At 36.9% G+C, this 18,097-nt stretch overlaps 1 protein-coding gene across 3 annotated transcripts in view; it reads left to right on the top strand.

Annotated features, from left to right (window-relative positions):
- Nucleotides 1–18,097, top strand: part of TAB2 (TGF-beta activated kinase 1 (MAP3K7) binding protein 2) — a 96,844-nt gene that overhangs the window by 53,811 nt on the left and 24,936 nt on the right. For all 3 annotated transcript variants that reach the window (XM_012452566.3, XM_064360585.1, XM_064360584.1), the window contains one exon: nt 5,423–6,923. In XM_012452566.3, the coding sequence (XP_012307989.1) occupies nt 5,423–6,923 (1,501 nt within the window). The remainder of the gene's footprint in view (nt 1–5,422; nt 6,924–18,097) is intronic.

Below are 18,097 nucleotides of genomic sequence, written 5' to 3'. Positions count from 1 at the left end.
TACTGGTTCCAAACTTTTTTTTTTTATTTGATATGAAGTCTTGCTCTGTCGCCAGGCTGGAGTGCAGTGGCATGATCTCGGCTCACTGCAACCTCCGCCTCCCGGGTTCAAGCGATTCCCCTGCCTTGGCCTCCTGAGTAGCTGGGACTACAGGCACCCACCACCATGCCTGGCTAATTTTTGTATTTTTAATAGAGACAGGATTTACCGTGTTGGCCAGGCTTATCTCCTGACCTCAGGTGATCCACCCGCCTTAACCTCCCAAAGTGCTGGGATTACAGGTGTGAGCCACTGCACGCAACCAGTTCAGAACTTGTTAAAATTAGTGAAGGATCATGACATGCTACCAACTCTCTGTACATGTTCTTTTTAAACCTCTTGCTTCTCAGGAAGAGAACAGAAGTTTCTATCCTCTGTTGTTCTCTTCTTATCTGTTGCACAGTTCCCTCTATTTGGAACTATTCATATCTTTTCCTTCTGTGTGGATTCTCTAAGATAGCTTATATAACCAGCAGGTGTAATTTGTATCTTCAAAGTTTATTTTTATATTTGGTGGTTAAATCTTAAAACTTAGAAGAATATGAAAATATTGCATAGTTTTCACTTTGATTTTTAACTGAATTTTTTTACTGTTTTTAAATTCTCTTAATATGACAATTGAATCTGTAAGTTTAAAATTGATATTGTTTTTCAAAGTACTGTGTTAAGTATTGTTCATTCAGTATATGTAACACTTAATATTTAAGTGCCATATACTTAGTAGAACCTTCCCAGATGACCTTCACCCATCATCCTTATCCATATTTCTATTATAACACCTACCATGCTGCATTTCGTTTGTGTTCACATTAATCTCTTCCACTAGACTGTGAGATTCTTGGGATCAGCAGTCATATTCCTTTCCACTTGCCTAATGGATGCAGCTCCCCTGAGAGGACGTTTCTCTAGGTTCTTGGTCTCCTGCCCTCTCAAGAATGAGAGCGGGGACCATGGCGCAGTGTGCAGTAAATGCCGGACTCAAAAATGTTTGTAGAAAGTGATTTATTTAGAGAGAGAGAAAGAAACCAGAGGAGGAGAGAGAAACAGCTAACTCTCACACTGAGAGAGAATCCAGAAAGATGGAGTCCAGGTGAGGAAAGCAGCTTCCACACTGAGTGGAAGGGAATAGAAAGAGCTAGAGTTTAGGAGGGGAAGACAGGCTTCCACGAGAGAGTGTGGAAGGGGACTCCAGAGGGAAAATCCAGGAGAGAGAAAGATGGCTTCCACAAAGGGAGTGTTGGTGGAAGGGGACCCAAACATGGAGTCCAAAGGGGTGTGGGAGAAGGGGACTTTTAACCTAGAAGGAACCCCCACCTTCTGTAAGACCCCAGGCCAATGAAAGGAGTTCCTCAGAACTTCCGCTGGAGTGATTTGACTCTTTCTAAACATAAACCGTTAAATCTCCCAGGTGAAGAGAGATGGGAAGGGGGCATGGCGCTAGGAAGTTCTTGCCCTTAAAACTACACCCCCTTGTGGACCCGGAAAGAGAACACATTCCCTCAATACGGTATATATACTTCGATACTATCTGTAATTTCTGTGTCTGTGCAGAAGAATGATGCAGACATTTTATAGCTTTGAAGAGAATGAAGATTTGTGGCTGTATACTAAAAAGCAGTGATTTTTCCACCTTTTAAAAACTCATATCCCATCCCTTTTGATATACTTCAAGAGAGTCCTCTACCCTTTCTCACTAAAAGTAACCAGGGCTTTTTTGAGAAATGGCTGATTCCAAGTCTGGAGTAGATGCACATGATTAGCTGGAACATCTTGTCATGTCAGAAAGCAGAGAAGCTTTGAAAAACTACTGGATTCATGTTATATACCCAGGAGCCAACTTGAAGCTGTTCCCAGTAACATAAAGAGGGATAATAATGACCAAAACTGATTGAAACACATCAAAATATTAAAGATACATGAGTTTACAATGATACTAAAAATAAATCAGTCACCTTTGGAGGTTGCTGGGGACCAAATTTATTATTCTGAAAACTGGAGAAAAGAATTTTTTTATCCTGCCTCTTCTGTGCAGAATGTAACCAAATAGTCGAAGAGGGCAAGTGTTCAAGGAAGAAATGCTGCTAAGAATTGAAGATGAAATCCTTTTTATTTATTTATTTATTTAGGAGACTGGGTCTCGCTCTCACCCAGGCTGGAATACAGCAGTGGGATGATCGTGGCTCACTGCGGCTGCAGGTCTACTGCCATGCCTGGCTAATTAAAAACAAATTTTTTTAGAGACAGGATCTCACTATGTTGCCCAGGATGGTGTCAAACTCCTAGGCCCAGTGATTGTCCCACCTTGGCCTCCCAAAGTGCTAAGATTACAGGTGTGAGCCACTGTGCCTGGCCAAAATCTTATAATTGGGACATTCCAATATTACTGTTTAGTATCCCTAATAAAATAGTGTTTCTAAGCAGTGATCATCAATAGCTGCCAAAAATCATTAGTTGGATCAAGCTGACAACATCTGAATCTATCAGTCAGTTTTAAAATCACAAAAAGACAGGCAGACATTGATGTGTCTCCTTGTGTGATGTGATAGTGAACATCTATGAATGGTCTTACCAAAAATTCAAACATGAACTTGCTTACAGTGAAATGCAGGGGAAATTGATTGACCACAGGGTGCAGTCCAGAATAGGGGAAATTCTATACAAATACCAAGTTTTCTCAACAAACAAATGGCTAGAAAAAATTTTAAAAGAGGGAAGGGGCGGATTATTAGAAGAAACCTAAAAGCCTTATCAGCCAAATGAAATATATGGGCCTTACTTAGATCCTAATTTAAGCTAACTGTACAAAGACATTTTTGAGACAGGGAAATTTAACACTATTTGAGTATTGGGTGATACTAAGAACTATTGATTATTTTAAGGTATGATATGGCATTGTGGTTACATTTTTAAGTCCCTGTCTCTTACAGTACATACTGAAGTATTTACAGATGAAAAGATGAGTCTGAGACTTGATCTAGTTTGGTAGGGGAAGTAGCTGAGGCATATACATCAAATGAAAAAAGACTCACCATATATTGATATTGTTAAAGATGGGTGATAAGTGTGTGGGAGTTTATCATATTTCTTCTCTATTTTCATATATGTTTAAAATTTTCTAAAATAAAAATTGTAATTAAAAAGTACATTTCCTCTTGTCCTATTTAATCTTCCCCTGTAAGTTCTTTTATGTTTCACTGATAAGAAAGTAGTATCTGTAGAGCATAAATAACATGAGTGCACATAAATTATGGTATGGCTGAACTAGAATATTGCTTTTTAATATGAACATATTGAATAATTACAGAGATTATAAAGGATTAAAGGGATTTTGAGAGCTCAAGAGAATTAAAGAGGAAGACTAAATATGAGTATCAAGCTTTTACAAAGGAAGTGTGGAATTGGATTTAAGAGGGAATATAAATTTTAATCTGAGAATTATGACAGAGAGGAGGTGAGAGGAAGATAAAGTCACCAGGCTTTGGCTTAGAAGGAAGAAGAATTTACTTGGAATGGCAATAAATTTAACTTAAAGCAAAAGCACCAGTCAGGTTTGGCAAAAGATAAGGTCTAAATATAATAAGGAATCGTTAGTCAATAAAGATTGCAATTAGCTTTTCAACTTTATTTGAAAAATTAGTATATATCAATTCAGAGTTATGAGTAGGATAAATGGATTTTTATAGCATGTGAGATTTAAATTGTTGGTTTTAGGAAGGGTTAAGTCAAACCTTGCTCACTATCCTTTTCTTTTGTATTACCTGTTCAAACAATGTGAGCTGTCATTTCCTTAAGCATCAAGATGCCTTTTTGTCCGCTTCCTTCTTACTACGATTTTATCTCATATCAAACTGCCTCTGAACATTTTAACTTGATTATTCCTCTTTCTTAAGTCTAAAACTCCCCTTTCTGTCAGGTTCTTAATCTTCCAGGCTTATTTGAATTCTTTCTCTCTTGTGACCAAATTATGTTGACAATTTATATTTTTTAAAAATTTATTTCCATCATCAAACTCTCATTACTTCATGTCTTCTAACTGGCCATTTTGTCAAAAGATTTTTCATCTTTTTATTCATCATAGGTATCAATAGACTTCTCTTCCCTGAATACCGTTTGTATCTTTACCTCTCTCTTCATCTACTTTCAGTAGCTCTCCTCACTGCTTATAATAGAGACCAAACTCTTAGTGTGACTCATTTTTCAAAACTCTTTCATGATTTACTTCCAATCTGCTTTTGCAACAATTTGTTCAACAACATTTTCAGTACAAATCTTTAGCTCCAGCCAGATTTGTTCCAGCCACCTTGTGTGGAACATGCTTTTACCTAACTCTCACATTTATGTTCTTGTTTACTTGTGCCATTCTCTTCACCAAGAATTGTTGTTGTTGCTGTTGTTGTTCAAGTTCTACATATTCTATGAAAACCATCAGGCCATACCTTCTTCATTAACCCAGTCCCTTCTTTGGTAGCCTACAATATGAATTCTCTGTTGAACTTCAGTACTACTTAATACTTGGAGTGTACTCATGTTACCTTTTCAGAAATCTGTGGTTTGTCTCCGTGAGTTACAAACTCTTCTAGGGGAAATGTTTGGTTTTATATGTCTTTGCTTTTTCCACAGGCTCACAGTGCTATGCATATAGTAGGTGTTTGGCAAACATTTTCATGGATAATTTATGACTACTGGTTAGTCAGTGTCTTTTGAGAATTCTTTAGAAACAATCTGAGTTTTGGGGCTTTTTTTATTTCTCTGGAGTAGATTTTTATGATGTTATCTAAAGGCAGAGAAAGGAACTAGTTCTTCTGGAGGCTACCTTGAGCCTCCAGAGAAAGAGAGAGAGTGAGTTTGCACAAGTTAAGACGAAGCATGTGAGGAATTGAGATGACTTTTGTATGAGTTTCAGAACTTTAAATGCTACAAATGTAACTTTAAACATTTAGTAGTTTAAACAAATTTGTATAGCACTTGAATGTGCAAGCATTATTAGACTATTTTTTCCATTTAGCTTTTTTAAAATGTTTATATAGTTTTATATACTTAAGTTGAATGAATATATTTTGTTCAACATTAAAATTGCCTTTTTAGATAGGTTATAATTTTACTATATCTGTCTGAATCCATTTTACTCTTTTTATCCATTGTAGCTGCTAAAATGGAACCATGATTTGATTCATTTTGTTAGAGAGAGCTTTTCCATTACATTAGTAGTGAGAATTTTTAATTCAATTATTTTGCGTAAAAATACTTCTGAAATTTAAATATCCAAATATATGTTATAATTGTATTAGCCAGTTACTTGTTAATCATGCATTTTGTAGAGATGCAAATGTAAGCATTAGCTTCTGATTGTTAATACCAGTTTGTTTTTATTTTGTTTTCATAGAATAATAATAACCTGGATGCCTGCTGTGCTGTTCTCTCTCAGGAGAGTACAAGGTATCTTTATGGTGAAGGAGACTTGAATTTTTCGGATGATTCTGGAATTTCTGGTCTACGCAATCACATGACTTCTCTCAACTTGGACTTGCAATCACAGAACATTTACCACCATGGAAGAGAAGGAAATAGAATGAATGGAAGTAGGACTCTAACGCACAGCATTAGTGATGGACAACTTCAAGGTGGCCAGTCCAATAGTGAACTATTTCAGCAGGAGCCACAGACAGCACCAGCTCAAGTTCCTCAAGGCTTTAATGTTTTTGGAATGTCCAGTTCTTCTGGTGCCTCAAATTCAGCACCACATCTTGGATTTCACTTAGGCAGCAAAGGAACATCTAGCCTTTCTCAACAAACTCCCAGATTTAATCCCATTATGGTAACATTAGCCCCAAATATCCAGACTGGTCGTAATACTCCTACATCTTTGCACATACATGGTGTACCTCCACCTGTACTTAACAGTCCACAGGGAAATTCTATCTATATTAGGCCTTACATTACAACTCCTGGTGGTACAACTCGACAGACACAACAGCATTCTGGCTGGGTATCTCAGTTTAACCCCATGAACCCTCAGCAAGTTTATCAACCTTCACAGCCTGGTCCCTGGACTGCTTGTCCTGCATCTAATCCTCTGTCACATACCTCATCTCAACAGCCAAATCAGCAAGGCCACCAGACCTCTCATGTCTACATGCCAATCAGTTCACCTACTACTTCACAACCACCAACCATTCATTCATCTGGTAGCTCACAGTCTTCTTCCCATAGCCAATATAACATTCAGAATATTTCAACAGGACCTCGAAAAAACCAGATTGAAATCAAACTTGAACCCCCACAAAGAAACAATTCTTCAAAACTACGTTCTTCTGGACCTCGAACTTCTAGCAGTTCCTCTTCAGTCAACAGCCAGACCTTAAATAGAAATCAGCCCACTGTTTACATAGCTGCCAGTCCCCCAAATACGGATGAGCTGATGTCCCGTAGTCAACCTAAGGTTTATATTTCAGCTAATGCCACCACAGGAGATGAACAGGTCATGCGGAATCAGCCCACACTCTTCATATCCACAAACTCTGGAGCATCTGCTGCCGCCAGGAACATGTCTGGGCAAGTGAGCATGGGTCCTGCCTTTATTCACCACCACCCTCCCAAAAGTCGAGCAATAGGCAATAACTCTGCCACCTCTCCTCGAGTGGTAGTCACTCAGCCCAATACGAAATACACTTTCAAAATTACAGTTTCTCCCAATAAACCCCCTGCAGTTTCACCAGGGGTGGTGTCCCCTACCTTTGAACTTACAAATCTTCTAAACCATCCTGATCATTATGTAGAAACAGAGAATATTCAACACCTCACAGATCCGACATTAGCACATGTGGATAGAATAAGTGAAACACGGAAACTGAGTATGGGATCTGATGATGCTGCCTACACACAAGGTAATATGAATACTGAAGGTGGGATAGTTTTCCATGCTGGGCTTGTTGGTGTACATTTTTCACAGCAGAAATGGGTATTAGCATTATTATTGCATTGTTTAAATATTGCCCCAAATAATGTTATCTTAACATTTGAGAGTATTCATATACATTTTAATTTTGTTTTATTATTATAAAACTGGAAGTTTGAATAATTGGCTTATCAGCTCTTCAGAGTGATCAGCTCTGGTTGGTTGGTTTGTTAATGTTTATAACACTTTTCAGTTAATCTTACACCTGTGGTGATGCTGACTTTCCCTTTAAATTTTCTGTAAAAATTTCTGGAAACACATTTTAATAAGCAACTAGTTAACTCTCTTGACTAATATGGTAAACTTGCCTTCTTTGACCAGATATTTGAAGAATAAGTAATTCTTGGCTGGCCATGGTGGCTCGCGCCTGTAATTCCAGTACTTTGGGAGGCTGAGGTGGGAGGATCATTTGAGCCCAGGAATTTGAAACCAGCTGGGGCAACATAGGGAGACTCTGTCTCTACAAAAAGTTTTGAAATTAGCTAGACATGGTGGCACACACCTGTAGTCCCAGTTACTCAGTAGATTTAGGTAGGAGGATAGCTTGAGCCCAGGAGTTCGAAAGTTACAGTGAGCTATGACCATACCACTCTGCTCCAGTCTGGGCAACAGAGTGAGACCCTTTCTCTGGGGTGGGGTTGGGGAATTCTTCATTTTTCTAATACAACATTTTAGTCTTATTTTATATTAAAATCTATTGCTGCTAAGTCTTAGAATAATTTATCTCAAAGAGAAATTTGAATCTTGTTCCTGGTATTTGTCCCTTTCATCCTCCCTTAAATGCTGGTTAAGATATTTCTTTTTATTTGGAATTACAAGGACATTACTTTTAAATCTATTTTGATTGATTATCCTTTTCTGAAATAGACTAGTTGATATTGGCATAATACTAAATTATATCTATATTAATTCAAATAGAGAAATTTCTGCTATATGTTTTATCTGACTTCTTAAGTTACATGATTTTCAGTAGGACTGTTTAATTCATTTAGATGAGAAGGTGGAAGTTGTTCATTTTCTTGAATATTTATGTCAGTCTGTAGATAAACTGAGTCTTTTAGAGTAAGGGCATATCTTAGTCATCTATGTATCTGCAGTGAATCATTTGATGTATCAGATGTAAGTTGGAAAATACATCACCCTCAGGCAGCATGCAGCCCCTGCTATCACTAGTATCCTCATCCTTTTTTACATTTCTGATATAGTGATTTTACTGCTGAGTCTCTTAGAGGGTCCTGATTGTTTTGGCTTATTTTATGTTTTAAACATATTGTTAATCCAAGCTCGGTTGTGGTGCTTTCAAATTCCATTATCATGGAGCTTTAAAAAAATTAGCTGGGTACAGTGATACCCCCTGTAGTCCCTACTTCTCAGGAAGCTGAGGTGAGAACAGAAGTTTGAGGTTGCAGGCCACCACTGCACTCCAGCCTGGGCAACATACTGAGACCCCTCCTCTCAAAAATAAAGTACCAGGGCTCAGCCCAAACTTAACTAAAGTAAAGCCTAGGTATGCGTGTGTATGTTATTTGTGTGTGTGCGTGTTAAGGGTACATGAGTGATACCACAGTCTTCTGCCCATAGCTAATGGGCAGAATTGCCCTGGAAATTGTGTTAAAACTTTCATTTTCCTGGCTAGGCACGGTGGCTCACGCCTGTAATGCCAGCACTTTGGGAGGCCAAGGCAGGTGGATCATGAGGTCAAGAGATCGAGACTAGCCTGGGCAACATGATGAAACCCCGTCTCTACTAAAAGTACAAAAATTAGCCAGGCATGGTGGCATACGCCTACAGTCCCAGCTACTCCAGAGGCTGAGGCAGGAGAATTGCTTGAACCTGGGAGGTGGAGGTTGCAGTGAGCCGAGATCGTGTCATTGCACTCCAGCCTGGTGACAGAGTGAGTGAAACTCCTCTCAAAAAACACAAAACAAAAAAACTTGTTTTCCATATATCTGCAATTAACTACAAACATTTTGGTGTAGTTTCAGCAGTTTATAAATGTTATATACTATTATTTTTTTCACTGATAACTTATTTCTCCTCTTCTCCCAGAGTCCTCTTCTCTTCCTCTCCTTCCATCAAAACATCAGGTTTCCTATGTTTGGATAGTTGCTGATTTTTAAGTAGCAATTGTTTTATGAAGATCATTTGGTAAGGGAAATTGTCAAGTAAAGTAGGCATTCACATTTAATAATATTAAAAACATAATCATATTTAACTAGAATGTGAAAGTATAATTTTTCTTAAACTTCCTATCTCCAATTCCCCTCCTCCTATTCCTTTTTTTTTTTTTTTTTTGAGACAGGGTCTCGCTCTGACATCCAAACTGGAGTGCAGTGGCATGTTCGCAGCTCCTTGTAGCCTCAGCCTCCTGGGCTCAAGTGATCCTCTCACCTTAGCCTCCCTAGTAGCTGGACTACAGGTGCACACCACCACATCCAGCTAACTTTTTGTATTTTTTTGCAGAGACAATGTCTCCCTAGGTTGCCCGGGCTGATCTTGAACTCCTGGGCTCAAGTGATGTGCCTGCCTCAGTCTCCCAAAGTGCTGAGATTACAGGTGTGACCTTCATACCTGGTCTGTGACTTCTTACCACACCCATCATTACTACTCTGGTCTGAGCCATCATCACCTTTCAAATGGATTGTTGCAGTGACCTACCTGGTCTCACCCTTGCCTCCTGTGGTTTTCTTTCAACTCAGCATCCAGGGAGATATTATTAAAAACATGCATCAGATCATATCACTTTTCTGCACATAATCACTTTCTATTTCATTCAGAGTAAAAGCTGTGAAGCCTTACAGGATCAGCAGCTTCTCCCCCCATCTCTTCCTTTTGCTCACAACCTGCTCACTGTGTTCAAACCCTCCTGGCCTTCTTACTCTCTTTCTTAAACATAGAAGGCAAACCTTAGGGCCCTTTTACTTGCACTAGTATTATTTTTCAGATTAAAACATTGAAGAACCAGATACATTAAATAACTTGTCAAAGAACAAGTGGCATAGTCAAAATTCTAACTAGAAAGTTAGCAAAGCCCACAACCTTAACCACTACAATATAATGTCTTTCTTTACCGATTTTCAAAATACACCCTCTGGAAAGATACTTCAAGTATATCTTGTAGCTTCATGCATAGCCAATATACAACAAACAGTGTGGGGGCCATATGTGCCTCAATTTGAGAGCTAAAAATCCATTAATTAAAAAAAAAAAAAAAGGCAACCATAGGGAAAGATATGACAGTAAATAGATAACAACAAGTAGAAATAACTTGAAACAGTAAAGTAACACCTGGATAGAACTAGAGAGCAGCTTCAGAAGGTACTTGAAAGTAAAGATTAAAAAAACTTCCTGTTGAGAGAAGTCTCTGGTTTGAGAGCTTAAAGCCTACCGAGAAAGCAGGTTTCTCCAGAATCTGCCACTCAAATTCCTTCTCTTAACTAACAGCCTTCAGACAGCTCTAAACCTTGATAATCACCGTCTTTAAATGTACATACAGAATTTTGTAACATTTATATGACTACATAGTCTTACATTATCTATGTGTGTGCACACTGTTTTGGGGTTGGTGCTGTTCTCCAACTTTTCTTGCCCTTGTTTCTGTTTCCTATGGAACTGGTATTGATCCAGATCAACCTATCACCCAAGTGACACAAACCTTTTTTTTTTTTTTTTTTTGATATGGGGCCTCACCGTCACCCAGGCTGGAGTACAGTGGCACAGTCTTGACTCACTGCAATCTCCACCTCCCAGGTTCAATTCTCCTGCCTCAGCCTCCTGCGTAGCTGAGATTATAGGCGCACACCACCACGCCCAGCTAGTTTTTGTATTTTTAGTAGAGACAGGGTTTTGCCATGTTGGTCAGGCTGATCTCAAACTCCTGACCTCAAGTGATCCACCTGCCTCAGCCTCCCACAGTGCTGGAATTACAGGCATGAGCCACTGGGCCCGGTTTAGTGACACAGTCTTGATCTAGTGTTTCATTCACTTAATTCAAGACAAAAGAGGCCTTCGCTGGAAAATACATCTTTTCTGCTTTTACCCTACATAGTTGCCAAACACTCTCAGCAGTTATTAAATGAGGTGGTCTGAATAATCCTGATCTTTAAGCAAGGATCTTTTCTAAACTCTGAGTGGTATGGGTAAGAAAGAGAAAAGAAGTATCTCTGTCTCCTGCAGTGAAACTGATCTTTCTAATTCTCCTGGAAATACTGTTTTAGAGTAGAAAAATAAGTTGAACCAGGTAGTAGAATCATAGGAAAATATTTTTTCCAAATTGAGGAGGGAACATACATACATAAATTTGGTAACCAAAAAGCATTCTTTTTCTTTTAATCCACCATTTGAAATCTAAAAATACTATGATAAAAATTGTTAAAAATGAAAATTTCTGTTGGTGAAAAAAATAGTTTGATACACCCTCTGCTATAGAGGGAGACAAAGAAAAAGAAGTAAATTAATGAAACGTCAAGATCCCACTCATCTCAGCACTAAGCCTAACTGTCAGCACCACCATCCCTCCTAAAGGAAATAAATTAAACTTGTCTTAAGGATCGAGTACTACAGGAATCAGACAAAAATGAGTACCATTAAGGTTAAAGAGAAATTTTCAGTTTAAAGTTTGTAGATATGAAGAAAATTTTTATTTTACGCATTAAGAACATAAGTAGAAGTGAAATTTTCTTACTGGTAGTCAGTGGGTACATACAGCTACATTTTCCCCCCTTGAGTCATACCCCCCAACTCTAGCTTCCAAAAAATATTGAAAACTATCATTCAGCATATTCTGAGACATTCTAGTGTCGTCTCTTCATAGTGATATGCCTGTTATAACACTGGCAACTTTTATACGTATGGAGGACAAACTGCATTATGCATTCCAACAAATTTTCACGGTGGAGAGAAAAAAGGCCTACTTTCTTATTTTGCTGCAGGAGCCAGGAACTCTTAAAAGAACTAACATTACTGCCAAATACGATTTCCACAGAAATCCATCTGTGGTATTGACTTAGCTGGTAAACTGTTTTTATTATTTAAAGAAAAAACTTACATATATAAAATTAAAAATATTTTTAATAATACTTTAATTTTTTTTCCTAGTTATGTTTAAAGTCCTACCATATAGTGTTAAGCAGTAGCCTTGACTTTGAACCTAAAATACAAATACAAGTAAGAAAAATTATGAGTTGAAAATTAGCTTCTTGGACTTTGTGTTTCTCATTCCTATTTTTCACTAGTACATCTCTCCAAATCACCACACGTTTCTTTTTAATGAGATTTAATAAAAAATGCTCATTATGGCACAGTCAGTGAGCAAGATATTCTTTTTGAAAGAATTTTACTTAGTTCAGATTCTAAAACATATACTTTATGTATCTGTCAGTTGGAAATGCCTTTTTGTTCTATGTTGACACTGAAATCACATTATTAAATAACAGCCTGGTTCAAAAGCATGTGCCTGTAATTCCAGCTACTCAGGAGTCTGAGGCAGGAAGACTGCTTCAGTATAGGAGTTCAAGACCAGCCAAGGCAATGTAGCAAGCTTTTGTCTCTAAAATAATAAACTCAGTAATTAAGACTAGTTGATACTGGACCACTTACAGAATATTTTTTTTCAAATTATCCCTAGTACTTGTAAGTTCTTTCCAGTCTTAAGACTAAATACCTTTTTAATTTGGGTTAAATGTCAGGGTTGGAAGAGACTTTAAAGGGCATGAAGAATTCTGGTCCAGAGCTTATCCAGTCCATGTACCCATGCAGCCTATCAAGTGTAAATCCATTCTATACTTTAATTCCTATGAGACACAAGCTGCCTTTTAAGGTAGCATGTTCTGTTTTTGGAGAGCTCTACCTACTAGCTAGTTATTTCTTACATTAAAGTAATACCTTTAAAAAGTGTTATGAAAATAACACACATGGTAAAAGAAATTTTTAAAAACAGAAATACAATAAAAATGTGTCTCCTTTCAACCTTTGACCTGTTACTTCCTCTAGCTTTTCCATTATTTAACTTAGAGGTTTTCTCCATTGGCAGTTGTTTATCCCCTTCCCATTATATTCACTTAGTCCCCTTCCCATTATATTCTCCTTCCCATTACATTCATTCCCCTTATATTCACATACACATACGTATGTGTATGTATGTATGTGTATACACATACAGTTTTTAAAGCAGGAACACACTATGCCCATGGGTCTGTGAGCATGTGGGATTGTACAATATATACATATTCTACAACATGTCTGACAGACATTCACTAAATGTGAGAACAGTACACATTTTGCTTAATATATTAAGATATTTAAATCTATTTTATTCTTTAAATTTTTTTAATGTTTAGTCATTATTTTACCAGCTTTATTGAGATATAGTTAATATACAGTGCAGTTGACTTACAGTATATGTCAGTTTTTATTTACTGATACGTACATCCATCACCAAGCCAGTAGAACACTTCATCTCCTCAAGGGAAACCTCATAACCTCCCTGTCCCATTGCCCCCCACCCTCAGCACTAGGCAACCATTATCTACTTTCTGTCTCTATAAATTTACATATTCTGGACACTTGATATAAAATGGAATCTGATCTTTTGTGACTCATCCATGGTGTGGCAACATGATCGTTCCTTTTCTGTGGCCAAATATGCCATTATGTAAATATACTGCATTTTATTTATTCATTCATCAGTTGACAGACATTTTGTGTTTTTTTTTTCCCCCTTTTCAGCAGTGGAATTGTTGCCATACTGTTTTCCAAAGTGACTGTACCATTTTGCGTTCTCACCAGCTGTGTATGAGGGTTTTGATTTCTCTACATTTCACCACCACTTTTATCTGACTTTGTGTTACTTGCCATCCTTGTGGCTGCAAAGTATTTCATTACGGTGTTGATTTGCATTTCCCTATTGGCTAATGATGTCAAGCATCATTTCATATGCTGCTTATTGGCTATTTGCATATTTTCTTTGGAGAAATACCTATTCATAGCTTTTGCTTATTTTTAAATTAGGTTATTCGTCTTTATTATTAAGTTCTATGTCTTTATTGTTAAGTTCTATGATTTTTTGTATATTGTAGAAATAAGTACCTTAAATGATTTGCAATTTTCTATCATTCTGTGTATTGTCTTCTCACTTTCTTGATAGTGTTTTTTAAGCACAAGTTTTTTATTTGGCTGAAGTACAAACTCTATGCATTTTTTCTTTTATTGCTCTTGCTTTTGATGTCCTATAATCAGTTTCTAAATCTGAGGTCATGAAGGGAAAATAGGGTAAATCTTTACCCCTGTTTTCTCTCCTAAGAGTTATGTAGTTTTAGTTCTTATATTTTGGTCTTTGATCTTTCATCCATTCTGATTTACTTCTATATCATGGCATGAGGTGTAAAGATCCAACTTCATTCTTTTGTATGTGGCTATCCAAGTATCTCAGCAGCACCATTTGTTGAAAAGACTTTTTCTCCTCATTGAGTGATCTTGGCACCCCTGTTAAAAACCAGTTAATTGTGCTGGGTGCGATGGCTCACGCCCTAATCCTAGCACTTTAGGAGGCCGAGGCAGGCGGATCACTTGGTCAGGAGTTCGAGACCAGCCTGGCCAACATGGTGAAAGACAGTCTCTACTAAAAATATAAAAATTAAGCCGGGCACGGTGGTTCACGCCTGTAATCCCAGCACTTTGGGAGGCTGAGGTGGGTGGATCACGAGGTCAAGAGATCGAGACCATCCTGGTCAACATGGTGAAGCCCCGTCTCTACTAAAAATACAAAAAATTAGCTGGGCATGGTCATGCGCACCTGTAATCCCAGCTACTCAGGAGGCTGAGGCAGGAGAATTGCCTGAACCCAGGAGGCGGAGGTTGTGGTGAGCCGAGATCGCGCCATTGCACTCCAGCCTGGGCAACAAGAGCGAAACTCCGTCTCAAAAAAAAAAAAAAAAAAAAAAAAATTAGCCAGGCATGGTGGCAGGCGCCTGTTATCCCAGCTACTCAGGAGGCTAAGGCAGGTTAATCACTTGAAACCAGAAGGTGGAGGTTACAGTGAGCCGAGATCACGCCACTGCACTCTAGCCAGGGTGAAAGAGCAAAACTCCATCCCAAAAAAAAGAAAAAAGAAAAAAAAAACAGTTGACCATAAACATGTAAGTTCATTTCTGGACTCTCAATTCTTTTCCATTGTTCTATATGCCTTAAGTAGTTGCTAATCTTGTTTTTACAAACAGTGCTGCAATAAAAATCCTTGTATATACATATTTGTACCCATATCCAAGTATCTTGGCAGACTGTGAAATTACTAGGAGTGAAACTGCTGTGTCCAAGGATATATGTATTTTTAATTTTGATAGATGTATCTTTTAGGCTTGGTTATGTTACAGTAACAAGCCATGTCTTGAAAACAACAAAGATTTATTTCTAGCTCACATTTCTTGTCCAATATAGATTAGCTGGTGGCCTCTGTTCCTCATCGTTCTCACCCAGGAACCCAGGTTAAGGGAAGCTCCATCTCTGTGCTTCCATGACCAAGGAAACATAGCAGGTAAGCAGTGGCTCTGTAAGCCTCTGCTTCAACGCATATTACTGTGTAGCTAAAACAAAGCACATAGCCACACGTAATTCAGCGGAAACAGGGAGGCACAGTTCTACCGCATACCTGGGAGACAGAGAGCCAGAACAATGTGGGGAAGGACACTAACAACTGCCAATAAATGTTGCCAATTTCAATTTTGAGGCTTTCTATAGATTTTACCAGTTTATGCTCCCGTACTTATAAATGGGGAACATTTTTGGTAATATTTATAAGAATATTCTTTCCTTCTTCCCTTCCCCACTCATCATGTTTGTAGGTAATTGAAAAAAAATGTCAGTTTAATAGGTAAAAATGTATTGTTACTTTGGGTTTTTTTAATTTTTATCTTTTTTGGGGGAGCTTAAATAAAATTTTCATCTCTAAATATGATTGAGGTCGAACATCTTTTCATGTGTTCTTTTTCCAGCGATTTGTATTTATCATCTTGTGAACTTGCCTATTTTTGTAAAATGCCTAGTCTATTCTTTCTACTTTGTTATTACTTTTTACTTAGTCACTAAAATTTTTATGCCATATAAATTTTTTACTTTTACATATTCAGACTTCTCAGTCTTTTACTCTAATGGCTTCCGGGTTTTGAGTGTTATTTAGAAAGCCTTTCCCTATTCCAATATTTTGAAAAAAGAATAACAAATCTTATAGTATATTTTCTCTTTAGTATTGCCTTGAAACCATATTGAACCGATCTCATGGCATCCCTTCAGAAACTTGGAAACAGCTACCATATCTTCTTTTAAAGCATAAACCTTTCTAAGCCATAAACACTCCCACTTCCCATATGGTTCATCCTGTTACATTGATTTGAGACTCTTGATACCTCTATCCTGTTTTCATTCTGTCTAAAATAAAAGTTTTAGATAATATCCATATCTTAATGCTGTAAGATTACATGCACAGTCTTAATTATGTAAAATAAAGGCCAGCAAATTATTATCTAGCAAGAGATCTCACCAATTATGATAAAATGACAAAAATGCGTCTCTTATTAATACCTTTTTATAATTTAAGTTTCTTAAAAATAATTACAGAGATGAAGCATCATTCCTCATACTTTTGTTTTACATCTGTTGCCCAAATTACGGGCCTAGTTGCAGCACTGTTACAAGACCTGACTTCAAACTGCCTTTAAAAATGACAAAATAGATTAAAACAGTTTGCTTTAAAGTTATAATTGCCATCTTTGAATCTTTTATGACTCAATCACCAAATAAGTAACTATGGTAATACAGTGATATATAAAATAGATATGATTCCTGTTGTCAACAAAGTTACAGCCTAGAAAAATCTTAATTTATTTTAGAAGCTGACATTGTCCTTTCCTAGGTACAATGACTTAGTTAGGCGTGACTTAGGCTTGTGTCTGACTTAGACATGTAAAATTGTCATCATAGACAAAAAACAAAAAGATACTAGAAGTAAGTACCTATTAGGTTTTTCAAAACTTCTGGAGAAATTTGATATTATTTACAGTAAAGAATAACTAAAATTAATAAAACTAACACCATCTAGAACTTCAAGTGTGTTTTTTAAATTTCAAATAAATTCAGTAAGAAATGTTCTCCGTTCATGAGCTGACAAAAGTTGGGTAAGTACTGAGCTTTCTGCATAAAACATTTCGAATGCTTGCAGCAGTGGTTTAAGAGCCCTGGTGCTTGAATTCACTTAGTACTCACTTACTTTAACAACCACAAGAGAGGGTTACATGCTTGAATTACCCTTATCCATTAAAATTTAACTTTGAAAGATTTAAAAGATACTGAATATTTTTTTCTTTACCTGCAGTATACAATCAAGGTGTTAAATACACCACTTAATTTCCTTGGTAGAACCAGCATTATATAAAAAAGCCACGTATCTGCAGCATCAGCATCTTAAAAGTCTTGCCATATTTTATAATGCATTAAATTCTTGTTAAGTGAAAAACAGTAAAGCTAAGGAGACATCAAAATAAATGTCAAGTTTTTGTTTTATCAGTTTCTATTTCTTGGACTTAAAATTTATATTTTGCTCTATTCATTAAAAACCAAATTGTCATTATTTTACATTTAATAGATCTTTATCTAGTGCCTACAGTTGTCAAGGTGTAAAACTAGATGTTAAGTGGCATAAAATTGAATTCAGTTTTTACCCTCAGAGCTTTAGGTTTAATTGAAAAATATATTTGATAATGAAAAACCTGAAATGCTCAGTTTTTCCAATTGCAAGATGAAATGAACTAGTCTAACAAAAAAAAGATTATCTTTTAATGTGGTGATGATTTATAAATACAAGTAATAATTTGTAACCTCTTGAAATTGTTTCCTTAACTTTATTTCTGTCCTTCACACTTCACTCATGATAATTTTATTTAATGCCTTTTGAAAAGGTACAAAATTTAACTTCATTACTTTTCAAATTATCTTGAATTTCAGAATAGTGAAAACTTAATGTATATTTGACTGAATAACTAAAACATCATTACAGTGTAAATATCACAGATGAAATTGCAGCAAGCCTTTATGCCTTATTATTATGGTTTAACT

The sequence above is a fragment of the Aotus nancymaae genome, unplaced genomic scaffold, assembly GCF_030222135.1.
Source record: "Aotus nancymaae isolate 86718 unplaced genomic scaffold, 86718_ANA_hifiasm-v0.15.2.pri h1tg000040l, whole genome shotgun sequence".
Lineage (NCBI taxonomy): Eukaryota > Metazoa > Chordata > Mammalia > Primates > Aotidae > Aotus > Aotus nancymaae.
This window is presented reverse-complemented; position numbering and strand designations above follow the sequence as displayed.